At 42.6% G+C, this 19,359-nt stretch overlaps 1 protein-coding gene across 4 annotated transcripts in view; it reads right to left on the reverse strand.

Annotated features, from left to right (window-relative positions):
• The window catches only part of LOC109892965 (SH3 and PX domain-containing protein 2B-like), an 85,558-nt gene that overhangs the window by 5,654 nt on the left and 60,545 nt on the right, over positions 1 to 19,359 (reverse strand). The window contains exons 7-12 of one of the 4 annotated variants that reach the window (XM_031826924.1): positions 17,727 to 17,762; positions 15,898 to 16,029; positions 15,398 to 15,499; positions 14,212 to 14,295; positions 6,645 to 6,762; positions 6,248 to 6,462 (exon numbers count right to left, since the gene is read on the reverse strand). In XM_031826924.1, coding sequence (XP_031682784.1) covers positions 6,248 to 6,462; positions 6,645 to 6,762; positions 14,212 to 14,295; positions 15,398 to 15,499; positions 15,898 to 16,029; positions 17,727 to 17,762 — 687 coding nt within the window. The remainder of the gene's footprint in view (positions 1 to 6,247; positions 6,463 to 6,644; positions 6,763 to 14,211; positions 14,296 to 15,397; positions 15,500 to 15,897; positions 16,030 to 17,726; positions 17,763 to 19,359) is intronic. The other 3 variants (XM_020485892.2, XM_031826925.1, XM_020485893.2) reach the window with 3 other exon arrangements.

Genomic DNA, 19,359 nt, shown 5'->3' on the forward strand with positions numbered 1-19,359 from the left:
CTGTCAACCATCTAAAAGCACAACCACATTTGAAATGAAAAACAATATCAGAGTTTTGGGGGGGGGGGTTTAGTTGTCATCTAAATGTCTTATCACTAGGGCTGTGAAGTCATAGAAGTTTGGATGATGCTAATTACGGAAACCCATTGCAAATGGTCATGGGTTTCCGTAATAACCGTTTGAATAGCAAAAAATATAAAATAATATTAGACACTTTTCCTGACTGCATGTGCTGCCATAGAAATGGAATGAATTGAACGGGTGTCCCCATTTAAGTCAATGGTTGCATAAGGGGTGGACTGGTGGCCATTTCGAGTGTACCCTTATCAAAGACGGTCTATTATTATATTGACAAGATAGTCAAGTGACCGCTCTAACAACGGAAATACATGTCCTCAAAGATGGAAGGCAGACGGGAGGAGGCAAGATCAGGTGGAGACCGTTCTAGCCAATGAGAGGGCAGATAAGCGTGTGAACAACAGGCCATAGAGAGCTTATTTTTAGGTGCGTTTGTAAATTACCTCCATTGTGTCAGAGTGCGCTCTGAGTCGTTTGTAAATTCAGAGTGATTCGCTCTCGGAGCGTTCAGAGCGCACACTGGACTAAGGAGTAGGGTTGATCTGAGCGTTCTGACCTCAACACCAGTCAAGTGCCAACTGTCCAAAGTTGGCTAGCTTGTTAGCTACTTCCAGAAACAAATGAGAGAACACCCCACTGACCATTTTACTCGCCCTAGCAGAGCTGGTTAGGCTGTTCGTATGTTATCTAGAGTGTTAGTGACTAACTGTGCAACTGGCAATGATTGAATTATGTTTTCTTGCTGACAACAGTCACATTCAACAAGTGTTGCATGTTTGTAAATTCATGAGTTATTCTGCACTCTGGTACACTAAGATGATAGTGCTCGGAAATCAGAGTAGCTAGCCTAAATGGCTCTGTCACAGACATTATAATGGCACTGATACAAAGGATGCGATCGTAAACTCACTCTGGCTATCTCCACGTTAAAGCATTACATTTTTTATTTTTTTCATCGTTGGCTTATTTGATCTCAGCTCAGTTGGGCGGCAGGTAGCCTAGTGGTTAGAGCGTTGGGCCAGTAACCCGAAAGGTTGCTAGATCGAATCCCCGAGCTGCCCCTGAACAAGGCAGAGCGACAGGTCGTCCTAGGTCGTCCTAGGTCGTCGTTGTAAATAAGAATTTGTTCTTAACGGACTTGCCTAGTTAAATAAAGGTTAATAAAAATAAAAAGTAGAGCAAATCAGCCAACGATGAAAACTTAAAGAACTTTATGACAACGGCGATATGAAGTAGTTTTTTTCAAAGTTGCCGAAATGCGTCAGTTTATATCAGTGCGACCATTCGATCGAATAAGCGTGACGTAGCAATTAAATGATTTATGAATCAAATTCGAAACCTTTTCATTGACCTCCTTACAAAAAAAACATTTTTTTGTGGACAGATTCTGGGCTGAGTAAAACTTCTTGCTTTGACTCTTCGTCTCTGCCCATAGGCACAGAGCACGCATCAATAGGTGCTGTGATTTGTTGATTCAACTCAACTGACATTACAAAAAAATACACAAGCTACATTTTAGTATGAACATTCTACATTACCATGGAGTTTATTCCATCACAATACCGGGCACTCATTGTAAGTATACGCATGGGTTTACCAATCAAATTGCCAGGGTTAGAGGTTCCAAGCCCACTCTATTCATCGTTTGCTACACCACTTTGCTTGTTTCAGCAAGGGGCAACAAAGTTTCATTATGTTGTTAAAAGTCCATGTTATTGCAGAAACGCACGAATGCCTGGCTGTCCTGTATTCAGTGAGCTGTTCGTTCCCTATGACTTATTTTATATTCATGGCTGTCTTCATCCATAACCGGTAATTGTGCCATCCCTAGTTATCACTGCTCTTTCAACCATTTTAAAAGCACAATATAGTTCAAATAGGAATACAATGTCAGATATTTTGATTATTTATACAACAACTTAATGTGTTTATCACTGTGCTTTATCTAATAGCAGAACCACATGATCTGGATTGCAGTTGAGATTACATTAAAAGTACATCGTGCAAGTGATCAATGCGGTTCGAGATCCTGCACAGATTATTACAGCAATTGTGAAGATCTCCACAGACCTGTGACCCTTGCATTATCTTGAACATGCATACTTTCTACGATTACATAAAGATATCTAGAGTTACAATAACCTCAATGTGGCCATGGGCGCGTTACTCATTTTAGCATTGAATACATACTGTCACATTCATTTAAGATACACTTAATCATTTTAGGCTATTAACTGTATTAAAAGTAGTATTGAATTGTGTAAGGTTGACAACAAAACCAATTATCAACGTTTAAAGGAGGAGATGTAAAGCACAACCAAATTCCAATGGTAAAAACAATTAGATTTTTTGTCAGTATGTTTTCAGAGAGAGTCAAACCTTATTTGATTTAGTCCAACTCTTTAACTTAGATTTTTAAAGATGAAGACGTGAATCCAACATATCAATTATTACATTTGTAGGCAAACTGGTATTAAAGCCAGACTAAGTCCGTGGCACAGATGGAACTATCCAACCAGAAGATACTGGGTATTGAAGGAGATGTTTGTCTACAAATGAATCATTGATATGTTGGATTCACGTCTCCATCTCAACGAAAAATCTAAAATTAAAGAATAGAACTAAATCCAGTCAAATCAAACTTTAAATGCACTTTACGCAAAGTTTGATTTTGATTTAGTCCTTTTCTTTAACCTTAACTTTTGGTTAAAATGGAGTGAATCCAACACATTATTAACTTTAATTTTGCCTCATGCAGCGTGACACATCTCCTCCGCATAGAGTTGATCAGGCTGTTGATTGTGGTCTGTGGAATGTTGTCCCACTCCTCTTCAATGGTTGTGCGAAGTTGCTGGATATTGGCGGGAACTGGAACACGTTGATCTAAAGAATCCCAAACAACATGCTCAAAGGGTGACACGTCTGAGTATGCAGGCCATTTTCAGCTTCCAGGAACTGTGTACCGATCCTTGCGACATGAGGCTGTGCATTATGCTGAAACGTGAGGCGATGACGGCGAAATGAATGGCACGACAATGGGCCTCAGGATCTTGTCACAGTATCTCTGTGCATTCAAATTGCCATCAATAAAATGCAATTTGTGTTTGTTGTCTGTAGCTTATGCCTGCCAATACCATAACCCCACCGCAACCATGGGGAACTCTGTTCATAACGTTGACATCAGCAAACTGCGGTTGTGAAGCCGGGTGGATGTAGTGCCAAATTCTGTAAAATGACGGATGCAGCTTATGGTAGAGAAATCAACATTAAATTGTCTGGCAACAGCTCTGGTGGACATTTCTGCAGTCAGCATGCCAATTGACAACTGCACATTTTAGAGTGGCCTTTTATCGTCCCTAGCACAAGGAGCAACTGTGTAATTGTCATGCTATTTAATCAGCTTCTTGAAATGCCACACTGGTCAGGTAGATGGATTATCTAGGCAAAAAAAGTGCTCACCAACAGGGATGTAAAACAAATTGCGCAGAACATTCTTAGAGAGAAGCTTTTTGTGCGTATGGAACATTTCTGGGATCTGTTATTTCAGCTCATGAAACATGGGACCAACATTTTACATAGTGCATTTATATGTTTGTTCAGTATAAATATAGTGCATTCGGAAAGTATTCAGACCCCTTCCCTTTTTCCACCTGTTACATTACAGCCTTATTTGAAAATTGATTTTTTTTTAATCTACACACCAAACCCCATAATGACAAAGCGAACAGGTTTTTTAGAAATATTTATATTTAAAAAACTGAAATACCTTATTTACATAAGTATTCAGCCCCTTTGCAATGAGACTCGAAATTGAGCTCAGGTGCATCCTGTTTTCATTGATCATCCTTGAGATGTTTCTACAACTTGATTGGAGTCCACCTGTGGTAATTTAAATTTATTGGACATGATTTGGAAAGGCACACACCTGTCTATATAAGGTCCTACAGTTGACAGTGCATATCAGAGCAAAAACCCAAGCCATGAGATTGAAGGAATTGTCCGTAGACCTCCGAGACAGGATTGTGTTGAGGCACAGTTTTGGGGAAGGGTAACAAAGAATGTCTGCAGCATTGAAGGTCCCCAAGAACACAGTGGCCTCCATCATTCTTAAATTAAAGAAGTTTGGAACCACCAAGACACTTCCTTGAACTGGCCGCCCGGGGGAGAAAGGCCTTGGTTAGGGAGGTGACCAAGAAACCGATGGTCACTCTGACAGAGCTCCAGAGTTCCTCTGTGGAGATGGGAGAACCTTCCAGAAGGACAACCATCTCTGCAGTACTCCACAAATCAGGCTTTTATGGTAGAGTGGCCAGACAGAAGCCACTCCACAGTAAAAGGCACAACAGCCCGCTTGGAGTGCACCAAAAGGCACCTGAAGGACTGTCACACCATGAGAAACAAGATTCTCTGGTCTGATGAAACCAAGATTGAACACATTGTCCTGAATGCCAAGCGTCACATCTGGAGGAAACCTGGCACCTTCCCTATGGTGAAGCATGGTGGTGGCAGCATCATGCTGTGGGGATGATTTTCAGTGGCAGGGACTGGGAGACTAGTCAGGATCGAGGGAAAGCTGAATCGTGCAAAGTACAGAGAGATCCTTGATGAAAACCTGCTCCAGAGTTCTCAGGACCTCAGACTGGGGTGAAGGTTCACCTTCCAACAGAACAATGACCCTAAGCACACAGCCAAGACAATGCAGGACTGTCTTCGGGATAAGTCTCAATGTCCTTGAGTGGCCCAGCCAGAGATTTGTCCTGCTGAAAGTTGAATTTGTCTCCCAGTGTCTGTTAGAAAGCAGACTGAACCAGGTTTTCTGTGAGGATTATGCCTGTGCTTAGCTCTATGCCATGTCCTTCCCTAGTCCTTGCCGATGACAAGCATACCTATAACATGTAGCATGGAATATTGTTATTCTGTACAGGCTTCTTTCGTTTCACTCTGTCATTTAGGTTAGTATTGTGGAGTAATGTTGTTGATCCATCCTCACTTTTCTCCTATCATAGCCATTAAACTCTGATTGTTTTAAAGTCATTATTGTCATGACATTTGGTTTCCATTGGGGTGTCCATTATTGTTACTATGCCCGTTGGTGCGTGTGAGTACCTGTTCTGTGTGTTTTGGGCTTTCGTGCCCTTGTGGATTGCGCAGATGATTATGGGTCTCGTCACGTGTGATAATCATTGGGCGCTTGTGTTATTTATTCGAGGTACTCCTCGCTCTTTTGTTTTGGTTTCAACCCTGTGGTTTGTTTGTTCTTTGTCCCTGTGCCGTTACATGGCACGCTGTAATTTGGGGCTTAATTAAAAACCCTTATTACGCATTCCTGCGTCTGTCTCCCGACTCTTCATACCAGCGTGACAGTTAAAACCCTGGATGAGAGACCAAAGGGATAGCTGTAGATTAACTCTCCAGTAGGAGGTGCCGCCCAGCCCATTGTTTTATTATTGTAGTGGATATGATGTTGAAAATCTGATGTTGTTTCAAAGGAAAACATTTAACATTTTATACACGGTTTGTCTGAAAAATGGTTACCATGACATAATCCTGTGCTAAAAAAAATTACCCTCAAAACAACAGTTGAGGACTTTTTTGCAAATCCAACGTAGACTCCACGTCACAATACGTTGACAATTTACTTTGAAACAACATTGGTTCAGCCAGTTGGTGCCCAGTTGGCAGAGAGCGAGAGAGAGATTAGTGAGTAGAGCGTGAGAGACCATAGAAAGAGAGCGAGAAAGGAGAGAGAGAGAGAAAGAAGGAGAGAGCACTGTTTGATGTAGACTAATTAAATCTGGAGACTGGGGACTTCGGCTCTAATGCGATGTGTAATGCATCCTCACCGATGGAGGTGTAGTTGAGGAAAGCATTCAGGTCCTCAATTACTTACACACTGTAGGAATAAAAAGGGGATGTTTTACATTACTCAGGCATTGATTTAGAGAGCCTCGCAGGAAGGAGACTGAGGAAGCATCCCTCATACAGATGGGACGTCTTGGTAACACTACTTAAGCCTGCATAATAAAGCCTGCATAATGTATAATGCTTTATTATATCTTATAGGGTTGGTAATGTATTTTAATAACGCCTACCTGCAGGCATTAAGTAGGGCGTTACAGCTGTTTGTTGTTAAACTAGTTAGTTGTTTACATTTCTAGTTCCTACTCACTGTGCTGCTTGGCAAAGGGGGAGAAGCCCTTGTCTTTCTGATCCTTGTTGTCTCCTCGGCTCTCCTTGGCTTGGTTCTGTTGACTCTGCTGCTTAGAGAATCCGTCCAGGTCGTTAGTGCTGGAGTGGCCCGCTGCCCCTGCCACCAGCTTCTGGCTCAGGATGTCGGCCTTCTTCAAGTAGGACGCCGGGGCCCAGCCCTCCTGTCCCTGGTACCTGTAGAGGGCAGCAAAGAGGTTACGTTCACAGCTTCAATAGAGAGAGAAACAACAACAAAGGCCTTATTTAGTAGAAACAAACAACCAACTCTGATCCACACACTCAATGAAATGCACATGCACACAGAGCCAACATGCATTCACTGTATACAGACACACTTCTGGGGTATTGTGTTTTACCTGATCTTCCACCAGCCCTCAAGGTTCTTCTGCATGACCTCCACAGTCATGCCACTTTCTAGGTCGATCTCATCTTGGTCTCGCGCTGCATATGGGTAGATCACTGTGTACTTCTCCTCTGGAAATGGCAAAGAACACATGACATTAGGTGATGTCTTTTTCATCTTGCATACTAACTTTTAAAAGAATGTCAATCAAGCAGATGGGAGTCAACAAATTGGCAGGGACAGCACATTATGTAGCAACGCACATGCCCCTCCTATCTGAGGATCGGTCTATTTCAGCCATCTATTTCCTGTGTTTGAGGGGTGAATAATTCACCTGTCACTTAAATCTCGCTGGATTAATTGCTTTCATTTTACTCATGCGACTCTTTCATACGCTTGCTTGTGCCTGTCGTTTTTCTCCCGTTTAAACGTTTGTAACGAGCTGTCAAACACACCCAGGTAATGGCTGAAATTGGCTCAATGGAATACATCGTCTTTCCATTACAACTAAACAAAAAAAGTTTTCATTGTGAAGGGTTTAAACACTGTTTCCCATGCTTGTTCAATGAACCATAAACAATTAATGAACATGCACCTGTGGAATGGTCGTTAAGACACTAACAGCTTACAGACGGTAGGCAATTATGGTCACAGTTATGAAAACTTAGGACACTAAAGAGAACTTTCTACTGACTCTGAAAAACGGCAAAAGAAAGATGCCCAAGGTCCCTGCTCATCTGCGTGAACAAGCCTTAGGCATGCTGCAAGGAGGCATGAGGAGTGCAGATGTCCATACTGTGAGATGCCTAAGACAGTGCTACAGGGAGACGGGACGGACAGCAGATCGTCCTCGCAGTGGGCAGACCACGTAACACCTGCACAGGATTGGTACATCCAAACATCACACCCACGGGACAGGTACAGGATGGCAACAACAACTGCCCGAGAGGCTGGACTGAGGTCTTGTAGGCCTGTTGTAAAGGCAGGTCCTCACCAGACATCCCTGGCAACAACGTTGCCTATGGGCACAGACCCACCGTCGCTGGACCAGACAGGACTGGCAAAAAGTGCTCTTCACTGATGAGTCGCGGATTTGTCTCACCAGGGGTGATGGTGGGATTCGCATTTATCGTCAAAGGAATGAGAGTTACACAGAGGCCTGTACTCTGGAGCAGGATCGAGGTGGAGGGTCTGTTATGGTCTGGGGCGGTGTGTCACAGCATCATCAGACTGAGCTTGTTGTCATTGCAGGCAATCTCAATGCTGTGCGTTACAGGGAAGACATCCTCCCTCGTGTGGTACCCTTCCTGCAGGCTCATCCTGACATGACCCTCCAGCATGACAATGCCACCAGCCATACTGTGTGTGATTTCCTGCAAGACAGGAATGTCAGTGTTCTGCCATGGCCAGCGAAGAGCCCGGATCTCAATCCCATTGAGCACGTCTGGGACCTGTTGGATCGGAGGGTGAGGGCTTGGGCCATTCCCCCCCAGAAATGTCCGGGAACCTGCAGGTGCCTTGGCAGAAGAGTGGGTAACATCAGTTTATAAGAACGCTAAAGCTTCGTCGGGGATTTAACGCATCGTCTCGACAGATCACCCCCAATTTGTTTTGGGATTGGTGTTATTTTTTGGTGGAATTTTTAAAAAGGAATAATTGAATACAGTTTAAATTACAATTTAACACCAGGAAAAATACTGGACGCTCTGGCCGATCAGTAGGGTTGATCACAACGGCAGTCAAGCACCCAAGCTAACTGTCTAGCTTGCTAGCTACTTCCAGACACAAATGAGAGAACACCTCACTCTGATGATTTTACTCGCCCTAGCAGAGCTGGTTAGGCTGTGTTTACGCTATCCAGAGTGTTGGTGACTGTAACTGCTGCCGGCAACAATTTAATTACGCTTTTTTGTTGGCCAACGTTTACTGACACCGGCCATATTCAACAGGTGTTGAGCGTTTGTAAATTATTCTGCGCTCTGGCACTGTCCTATGTCTGATCTCGCAAACAATGTAAAGCAGTAATCTAGTGCCAAACGTGTAGATTGTAAATTTGAGAGTATCCTGCTATTGACACAATTGTTGAGTTATGCAACAGTAAGTGATGACAACAACAGTAGTTAATGAGGCAGTCTAGACAGTGCAAGTATATGTAAATACAGTACAACTCATCTATATAAATGCATCTCTACCCTGTACCTTAGAGACTGCTTCCCTATGTACAGTGCCTTGCGAAAGTATTCGGCCCCCTTGAACTTTGCGACCTTTTGCCACATTTCAGGCTTCAAACATAAAGATATAAAACTGTTTTTTTTGTGAAGAATCAACAACAAGTGGGACTCAATCATGAAGTGGAACGACATTTATTGGATATTTCAAACTTTTTTAACAAATCAAAAACGGAAAAATTGGGCGTGCAAAATTATTCAGCCCCCTTACGTTAATACTTTGTAGCGCCACCTTTTGCTGCGATTACAGCTGTAAGTCGCTTGGGGTATGTCTCAATCAGTTTTGCACATCGAGAGACTGAATTTTTTTCCCATTCCTCCTTGCAAAACAGCTCAGCTCAGTGAGGTTGGATGGAGCGCATTTGTGAACAGCAGTTTTCAGTTCTTTCCACAGATTCTCGATTGGATTCAGGTCTGGACTTTGACATTCTAACACCTGGATATGTTTATTTTTGAACCATTCCATTGTAGATTTTGCTTTATGTTTTGGATCATTGTCTTGTTGGAAGACAAATCTCCGTCCCAGTCTCAGGTCTTTTGCAGACTCCATCAGGTTTTCTTCCAGAATGGTCCTGTATTTGGCTCCATCCATCTTCCCTGTCCCTGCTGAAGAAAAGCAGGCCCAAACCATGATGCTGCCACCACCATGTTTGACAGTGGGGATAATGTGTTCAGGGTGATGAGCTGTGTTGCTTTTACGCCAAACATAACGTTTTGCATTGTTGCCAAAAAGTTCAATTTTGGTTTCATCTGAGCAGAGCACCTTCTTCCACATGTTTGGTGTGTCTCCCAGGTGGCTTGTGGCAAACTTTAAACGACACTTTTTATGGATATCTTTAAGAAATGGCTTTCTTCTTGCCACTCTTCCATAAAGGCCAGATTTGTGCAATATACGACTGATTGTTGTCCTATGGACAGAGTCTCCCAGCTCAGCTGTAGATCTCTGCAGTTCATCCAGAGTGATCATGGACCTCTTGGCTGCATCTCTGATCAGTCTTCTCCTTGTATGAGCTGAAAGTTTAGAGGGACGGCCAGGTCTTGGTAGATTTGCAGTGGTCTGATACTCCTTCCATTTCAATATTATCACAGTGCTCCTTGGGATGTTTAAAGCTTGGGAAATCTTTTTGTATCCAAATCCGGCTTTAAACTTCTTCACAACAGTATCTTGGACCTGCCTGGTGTGTTCCTTGTTCTTCATGATGCTCTCTGCGCTTTTAACGGACCTCTGAGACTATCACAGTGCAGGTGCATTTATACGGAGACTTGATTACACACAGGTGGATTGTATTTATCATCATTAGTCATTTAGGTCAACATTGGATCATTCAGAGATCCTCACTGAACTTCTGGAGAGAGTTTGCTGCACTGAAAGTAAAGGGGCTGAATAATTTTGCACGCCCAATTTTTCAGTTTTTGATTTGTTAAAAAAGTTTGAAATATCCAATAAATGTCGTTCCACTTCATGATTGTGTCCCACTTGTTGTTGATTCTTCACAAAAAATACAGTTTTATAGTGCATGGTATGAATTTGATGTTCCTCCTTCCAATAAATGTCTAGGGTCTTATTTTGGTGACATGATGATAGGTGCTTGACTACCGTCTTGACAAATCAAAACATTCTCGATCTTATCCATAATAATCTCATCATGTAGACTATCCTACCCGCACAGCCTAGCCGTACTGTATCTGCAAACTGTTCGCTAGAGCGCAAGTACCAAGACCAGAATAGGTACATTTTGATATTTAACGCAACAGTTTGTGAAAACTATCGGTATAGTTGAAAATGCGATAGAAACACATTGAACATTGGGTTTGTATTAGGTACATGAAACCTTAAGCAGAAAAGTTGATTGTGTGCACTACATCACTCACTGATTTGTATTTGCAACAAGTCTGTTTGGTATGAATACACCACTAGTGGGAAAATGTGCATATTTTGGATGGAAAACAGTAAAAAAAAATGTTAGCTTGCTACACTAATTTACCAGTCAACCTAAACTCATTGTAATCAGTGCCGAATTACCAACCATGTGCCCAGGGTCCCTGACCTCCAGGGGGCCCCCATTTGGATTTTGTTAGTCCGTCTCACTGAGATATTATATTAACATTGCAAAATGTGTAGAATTGCAGGAAATTAGCTGTATAAAATAAATCTGTAAAGCTAAATGTATCGGTTTACCGTTTGTTAATAAAATACCTTTTTCCGCTAACAGATCCCTCTGGACGTATGAAATTATTGTTTTTAATCCCGGTCCTGAGTAAATGGATAGCGGCTAATTGTATAGCTAATAGGCTACGTGTTTGTAGATCGACTGAGGTGAAGCTGCAGCAAACAATGTTTGTTTTTGGCTGTTCTCCAAAATTGTATAGAAATTCCGTAAATAAGCTGCAACTTTCTTTACATTTCTTGGATGGAATTTTCTGAACCTAATCTCCCACTATCTGCTAGTGGATGTAAAGTGTTAGCCCCCAGTACACCATTCCCAGATCATAAACTAGTAATCAGTTGACCGCTTTCAGCGAGTGTTTCCTTGTAGACAGAGCCTGGGCGGGATCTAACTTGTGGAGTAAGAAGACATGCAACACACATCATGCAACACAAAACATCAGTGAGACACAAGACAGAATTACAACTACGCTAGCATTAGGAGTTCAGGGCAATTGCACAGTAACATATTTGCGCTTTGACTCAGTCTTTTCACATTAAAATGTATGCCAAACAAAAAAACATTGATATAAAGATTTAACAATAGAACTATATCCACACGGACTACTTTTAACTATTTCTATTATTTTTTGTAACAAAAAAACTAATTCTGTGGAAGAACTGTGCAGGTGCAAACTTTGGTAACAGATTACGGTAAAATCTCCCTCAGGTTCTCTTAAAAATCTGCTCCAAATCACGATTCAAAGATGTCTGCAGAAAGAATGGGGTGTAAGCTATGACATGGCACCTTGAGTTCAATATATATTTTGGTTATTCAACTACAGTAACACTGTACTATGCTATCCAAACTTGTGAAACATACGTCTATGATAGGTTCAGATTTGGTCCAGTCCATCTGTGGACGTTAATATCAAGGCCAGGGTAGACTGACCAAATTTCAACTACTTTTCGATGTCCGGTGTCAGTCGGTGCTCAGAGGGTGAGGAAACTGGTTACAGTAAATGGAAAGAGAGGGGTTACATGGGTAGGTGTCAGTAAGAGTTGTGAGAGGTGATATTAATTGAATAGAGAGAGAGAGAGGGAGGGGTTTTCCAGACTCAGTTTTAACACTCTTGGTTTGACCACCAAACAACAGTCAAAGAAAACATTTATGAGCTGGACACAGCAGTATGCCAGTGGAAGGGAGGACAGTAGCAGGTGACCCAACTGTGATTTGTGACTATTATGATTTCCCATTGTAGCCAATTCAGGTGCAGTAATTCCGTTTAATTTTAATCACTTCATAATTCATAAACAGAATTTGCATCAGTAAAATCATTATAACTAATTGGTAGGTCTACCAATACTTGTTACTTCTGTGAACTTTCATTATCCTCCCTCACAAGAGAGCGAAAATATCTTAAAGGTACCTTTGTATATACAGTGTATGTGGACACCCCTTCAAATTAGTGAATTTGGCTATTTCAGCCACACCCATGCAATCTCCATAGACAAACATTGGCAGGAGAATGGCCTTACTGAAGAGCTCAGTGACTAGGATCAACAATGGCTCAGCTGCAAAGTTGTAGGCCACACAAGCTCACAAAATTGGACCGCCAATTGCTGAAGAGCGTAGCGTGCTCAAATCGTCTGTACTCGGTTGAAGTACTCACTACTGAGTTCCAAACTGCCTCTGGGAGCAACGTCAGCACAAGAAATCTTCGTCATGAGCTTCATGAAATGGCTTTCCATGGCTAAGCAGCAGCACACAAGCCTAAGATCACCATGTGCGATGCCAAGAGTTGGCTGGCGTGGTGTAAAGCTTGCTGCCATTGGACTCTGGAGCAGTGAAAATTCTGAATCAAGCTTCACCATCTGGCAGTCCGACGGAAAAATCTGGATTTGGCGTATGCCAGGAGAACACTACCTGCCCAATGCATAGTGCCAACTGTAAAGTTTGTTGGTGGAGGAATAATGGTCTGGGGTTGTTTTTCATGGTTCGGGCTAGGCCCCTTAGTCCCAGTGAAGGGAAATCTTAACACTACAGCATATGACATTCTAGACAATTCTGTGCTTCCAACTTTGTGGCAACAGTTTTGGGAACAACCTTTCCTGTTTCAGCATGACAATGCCCGTGCACAAAGCGAGGTCCATATAGTAAAGGTTTGTTGAGATCGGTGTAGAATAACATGCAAAGAGTCCTGACCTCAACCCCTTCAAACAACTGTGGGATGAATTGGAACCCCGACTGCGAGCCAGGCCTAATCACCCAACATCAGTGGCCAACCTCACTAATACTCTTGTGGCTGAATGGAAGCAAGTCCCCGCATCAATGTTCCAGCATCTAGTGAAAAGCCTTCCCAGGAGAGTGGAGGATGTTACAGTAGCAAAAGGGGGGGGGGGGGGGACCAACTACATATTATTGCCCATGATTTTGTAATAAGATGTTCAACGAGCAGGTGTCGACATATTTCTGGTCATGGAGTGTATGTGGTTTTTGGTAACATAATTACAAGGCACTACGCAATTTTTTTTTACTTACAGAAGGTAAAGAATTTCTCCAAAGCTAAATATAAAAAGTCTTTATTAGTTGGCAGGGGTCTGTATGTCAACATTGTGTTTTGATGCATTTCTGATTCCTTAAGAATTTTTCTGCTAGATGTTTTCTAAGATCCCTTTTCCATCTGTTTATTCAGAAATCAAAGCCTTTTAATTATACCAAATGTTTAAAATGGAAAATGGCTAAAATGTATCTATGCCTTCGTTCCCCAAAAATATAGACTCTTAGCATCCATTTGACATGCTCCTATGAACTTCACATGTTGGTGCTCATGGGTCCTTTTTACATGGAAATACCCTTCACTTGTAACAGATTGTTTTTTAGAACTAATCCATAACGGGTCCATTTTTAGGTCTACTGAATTAAAGTGATTGTTACACAAATATTCTATTTAGAAAGAACAAACAATCTCAAATGTCATATTTCACTGAAATAACAGTAAAAGTGAGAAAGTGTTTTTCTCCACAGCATGCCATCGAGAGAACAAATCATACCAACATAAAGGTAGCATTCATTACAATCCATGCCACACATGCATGTCTTGCCTCAGTCTTAGGCTTGGGTTGGTCATGCATGGGTTTTTCATGCTAAACATGACATTTTCCACACAGATAGAGAAAAGGGAGAAAAGAGTCGTGCGCTCCACCTTGCCCAAAGCCTGTGCTGAACAGATCCCCTAACGTTCGCCGGCGGCCCACAAGGCTCGGCAGTGACCAGTATCTCCGGGACACTGACAGCAGAGCACAGTGGGCAGCAGGAAGTAAGTAAACAGGAAGTAAATACGCTGGCTCTGTTTTCTTAGTTCCATAGAAGATTATAGAGGACTCTTCATTGTATCTGCCCTATTATGGCCTCTGAGCACACTAGCTTCTCCATTTAAGTATTACATTTTCTTCTACTTCTATGAGTTGGTAAACAAACTGAAAGGGTGCATACTGCCATCTGGAGTGTGTTGTTTGAACAGCTATAGTATAAAGCCAAGGTTGGCGATTAATTGCCACCTGCAGTTATGGAATGTTTGCTCACAAGCATAATTAATTGGCTGATCCCTCCTGCTGACCCAGATGGAATTATGTGATCCTTCCTTAACCCATAGGAATTCCTCAATGGCACTCCCCATGCTAAAAAGGGCATCTGGGCACTAGAGTCCTCTATTTATCTCTATGGTTGGTTCGAACACTGCATTCATAACCAAAGGTGGAATGTAATACATACGATTGGGAACTCGCAATTTCTAGTGGGAAACACATGTCATCCCTAAGCTCCGACTTCTCCCACATGCTGACCTCTGACGTCACCTACTAAGGAGATGACCTTGATAACAGCATTTTCTGCAGTTAAAACAAAACATTATTTATAAAAAAGCAATCTATTAATATGGTTTTTGAACAGTATAATTTGTTTACAAGCATGATCGCTGTATTTCTTGTTTATAGTTGATGCAGCTTGTTGGCCATTAGCCAATTGGCATTTCTCAACAGGTTCAAAGCACGTGATAGCATCCAACTTCACAACTGGTATTTACCACCTTCCCACTTGGTTATGAACGCAGCATCATCGACGGGCAGAGACAGGTGAAGGTGATAGACAGTCAGAGGTCATTTTCCCACATACATTACGTAATGTAACGATTTCAAGACATCCTGCTTCCAAGATTAATTCATTACAGTTCCACATTTCTCCTACATCTTAAATCAACGAGGACACACTGTTTTGCGTCATAATGACTTGGCAGCAAACGTTGAGTTTTGATTGTGAGCTGCTCCTTATGGCTGCCAATGTGATCAGTAATTACAGTAGGCCTATGTTTTGCGACAGACAGAGCGAGTTACCTTCCTCGCCGGGAAGGGAGAAGTCGTCAGGGTCATCCTGGGCCTCCAGGCAGGTGGCAGGGACCCAGCCTTGGGCCTCGTCTGAACTAACAAACCACCAACCTGCACACAAAGAGCAAAACACACACAAACACAGAAGAGTCCGTCACACAGCAGAGGCTCTCTCTAGGTCCTGTATTGGCCTGTATTGGCTATTTGGAAGGCTCTGAGGACAACGTGATAGCATTATGCTGCTGCTATTTAGCAGTCGTCTTGGTACACATTAAAGTACCTGTATCTCAGGTGCATTCAAGTATAATAACATTCTTTCAGTTGATGGGGGGGGGGGTTGCTTTATAAAACACGTTAAGGCCGCCAGGACTCATGTCCCAAATGGCACCCTATTCCCCTTATAATGGACTACTATTTACCAGGGCCAACACTATATAAACAAGTGTCATTTGGGACGCAACCTCAGTCATTTAGCTAAAGTCTGCCGCCATCTGATCCAGGTCTCGTACCAGACTCATTCTTCTCGATGACCTCCACCGTCTGTCCCACGTGCAGGCTGATCTCAGAGCTCTCCTGTTTCTCATAGTCCGTGACGGCCACATACTGGTCTAGGAGCAGAGGGTCAGCTGAGGTGGAGTCTCCTGCAGGGAGGGACACAGAGCACACATACATGTACAGTGCCAGTCAATAGCTGGACACACCTACTCATTGAAGGATTTCTCTTTATTTTGACAATTTCTACATCGTAGAATAATAGTGAAGACATCTAAATTATGAAATAACACATTTGGAACAATGTAGTAACAAAGTGTAAAACAAATCAAAACATATTTTATATTCTTCAAAGTAGCCACCCTTTGCCTTGATGACAGCTTTGCACACTAGGAGTTCCCACATATTCTGAGCACTTGTTGGCTGCTATTCAATCACTCTGCAGTCCAACTCATTCCAAACCATCTCAATTGTTGTTAAGGTTAGGTGATTGTGGAGGCTGATGCATCTGATGCAGCACTCCATCACTCTCCTTGGTTAAATAGCCCTTACACAGTCTGAAGGTGTGTTTTGGGTCATTGTCCTGCTGAAAAACAAATGATAGTGGCACTAAGTGCAAACCAGATGGGATGGTGTATTGCTGAAGAATGTTGTGGTACACCTGTTTATTGAAATGCATTCCAGGTGACTACCTCATGAAGCTGGTTGAAAGAATGCTAAGACTGTGCAAGCTTGTCATCAAGGCAAATGGTGGCTATTTTGAATAATCTAAAATATTTGGATTTGTTTAATACTTTTTTGGTTACTACATGATTCCATATGTGTTATGTCTTTACTATTACTCTACAACAAAGAAAATAGTCAAAATAAAGAAAGACCCTGGAATGAGTAGGTGTGTCCAAACTTTTGACTGGTACTGTAGATCTGAACTCTCTACCAACCACACCACCGCAGATAGAGGATGAGGATGAAGAGGAAGCAGGCATGGTTTTCGAGACGGAAGAATAAAATGGTGGTCAGAGAGCAGAGAGAGGGAGATGTTATGACAGACGACAGGATAGGAAGGAGGGTTATGCTAATCAACCACGTGGCTGCCACAGTGACACAGAGACAACCCGCCACCAGGACACCCCAACACCCAGCCTACCACAATACTGTAGGTTAGAACAACAAGAGGGCCTGCTCTGTAATGTGCCCTTGATGGGCTGACAACCAGAGCTACCCCTGGGGATGCAGAGTGTGATGCACTCATAATATCCTCTAAATGCATAATTGTCCAGAGATGGAGCCTTGTATTTAAATAATCCTGCATCACGTCTCTTGAACTAGATACTATAGATTATAAAAACTGTCACGTCTGATACCCCAAGAGCCAACGACACAGAATGAGGATGGTAATGTTGTTGTTGTTGTGGCACAGCATGCACATCTATCAAGGTGACGATTATTTCCCACAACCAAGACAGGGTTGATTTCAGCACAGGAGCAAGGGAGTTGGGCGGGGTGTACAGTCAGACACACACCATCTGGTGCCCTTTTGACATAACTAACACACCGCCATGCACATTACACAGAGTGAGCACCAAGCTTGCCCCACCCTGCCCTCTCTACCCCACCTGTCCCTAGCCTGGTCCCAGACCTGTATTTGCTTTAGCTTGATATAGAGACAGATGCGTTGGCTGAATCACATACAAGGCTATCCCTTCCCCCGCTCGACCCCGCACTGCCCAGGCCCACCTCAGAGCCACGTCCCAGCTAAAAGGCCCAACAGCCAAGGGCCCCTAACGGAGGGCTAGCAACCCAGGGGTCACATACAAAGTATGGCCAAGCATGAATCTGTTACTACCTCTCTTTAGGAAAGTAGTCGCTCTCTCCACAATCCCTGATGGAGGAAAATGAAGGAAATTGAAATTGAAACTTGACATGGATGGAAAATATATGGGTTGGTTATATGAAAAAAGAAGAGGCAAAACTCTGAAACAAAACACTATGTAGAAGTAGTGGTGTGTATCTAACTTCAAATAAATGTAATAATGATAGTCTTTATATAGCAATCTAGAGTGAAAATAATGGAGAGTATGCAACAATACAGCTAGAGGGCGCTCCAATCCCCATTGAGAAATGTAAACAGATGGATGCAAACACCACAGAGTTTTTTCTCTGCCAGAGGCAATAGGACCTCTGAGTTTTCAGTCGTGGCCAAAAGTTTTGAGAATGAAACAAATATTAATTTTCACAAAGTTTGCTGCCTCAGTTTGTATGATGGCAATTTGCATATACTCCAGAATGTTTTGAAGAGTGATCAGATTAATTGAGTCCCTCTTTGCCATGAAAATGAACTGAATCCCCCAAAAACATTTCCAGTACATTTCAGCCCTGCCACAAAAGGACCAGCTGACATAATGTCAGTGATTCTCTCGTTAACACAGGTGTGAGTGTTGACGAAGACAAGGCTGTAGATCATGCTGTCATGCTGATTGAGTTTGAATAACAGACTGGAAGCTTCAAAAGGAGGGTGCTGCTTGGAATCATTGTTCTTCATCTGTCAACAATGTTTTCCTGCAAGGAAACACATGCCGTCATCATTGCGTTGCACAAAAAGGGCTTCACAGGCAAGGATATTGCTGCCAGTAAGATTTTCTCTGACTGTTTGGAGCATCCGGAAAAAAAGCTTGTCCGGAGAAGACAAGGTGAGCGCTAACATCAGTCCTGTGTCATGCCAACAGTTAAGCATCCTGAGACCATTCATGTGTGGGGTTGCTTCTCAGCCAAGGGAGTGGGCTCACTCACAATTTTGCCTAAGAACACAGCCATGAATAAAGAATAGGACTAACACATCCTCCGAGAGCAACTTCTCCCAACCATCTAGGAACAATTTGGTGATGAATAATGCCTTTTCCAGCCTTTTCCAGCACCTTGCCATAAGCCAGAAATGCTAACTAAGTGGCTCCGGGAACAAAACATCTATATTATGGGTCCACGGCAGGAAACTCCCCAGACCTTAATCCCATTGAGAACTTGTGGGCAATCCTCAAGAGGTGGGTGGACAAACAAAAACTCACAAATTCTGACAAACTCCAAGCATTGATTATGCAAGAATGGGCTGCCATCAGTCAGGATGAGGCCCAGAAGTTAATTGATAGCATGCCAGGGCGGATTGCAGAGGTCTTGAAAAAGAAGGGTCAACAATGCAAATATTGACTCTTTGCATCAACTTCATGTAATTGTCCATAAAAGCCTTTGACACTTATGAAATGCTTGTAATTATACTTCAGTATTCCATAGTAACATCTGACAAAAATATCTAAAGACACTGAGGCAGCAGTCTTTGTGAAAATTCATATTTGTGTTATTCTCAACTTTTGGCCACGACTGTACTATGGCTGGACTCTTAAATACTGGTGCAGGATATGCTAATCTATTCCAGATGATATTAAATACTGGTGCAGGATATGTTAATCCTAATCTATTCCAGATGA

Source organism: Oncorhynchus kisutch, linkage group LG6, assembly GCF_002021735.2.
Source record: "Oncorhynchus kisutch isolate 150728-3 linkage group LG6, Okis_V2, whole genome shotgun sequence".
NCBI classification, from domain to species: Eukaryota; Metazoa; Chordata; class Actinopteri; order Salmoniformes; family Salmonidae; genus Oncorhynchus; species Oncorhynchus kisutch.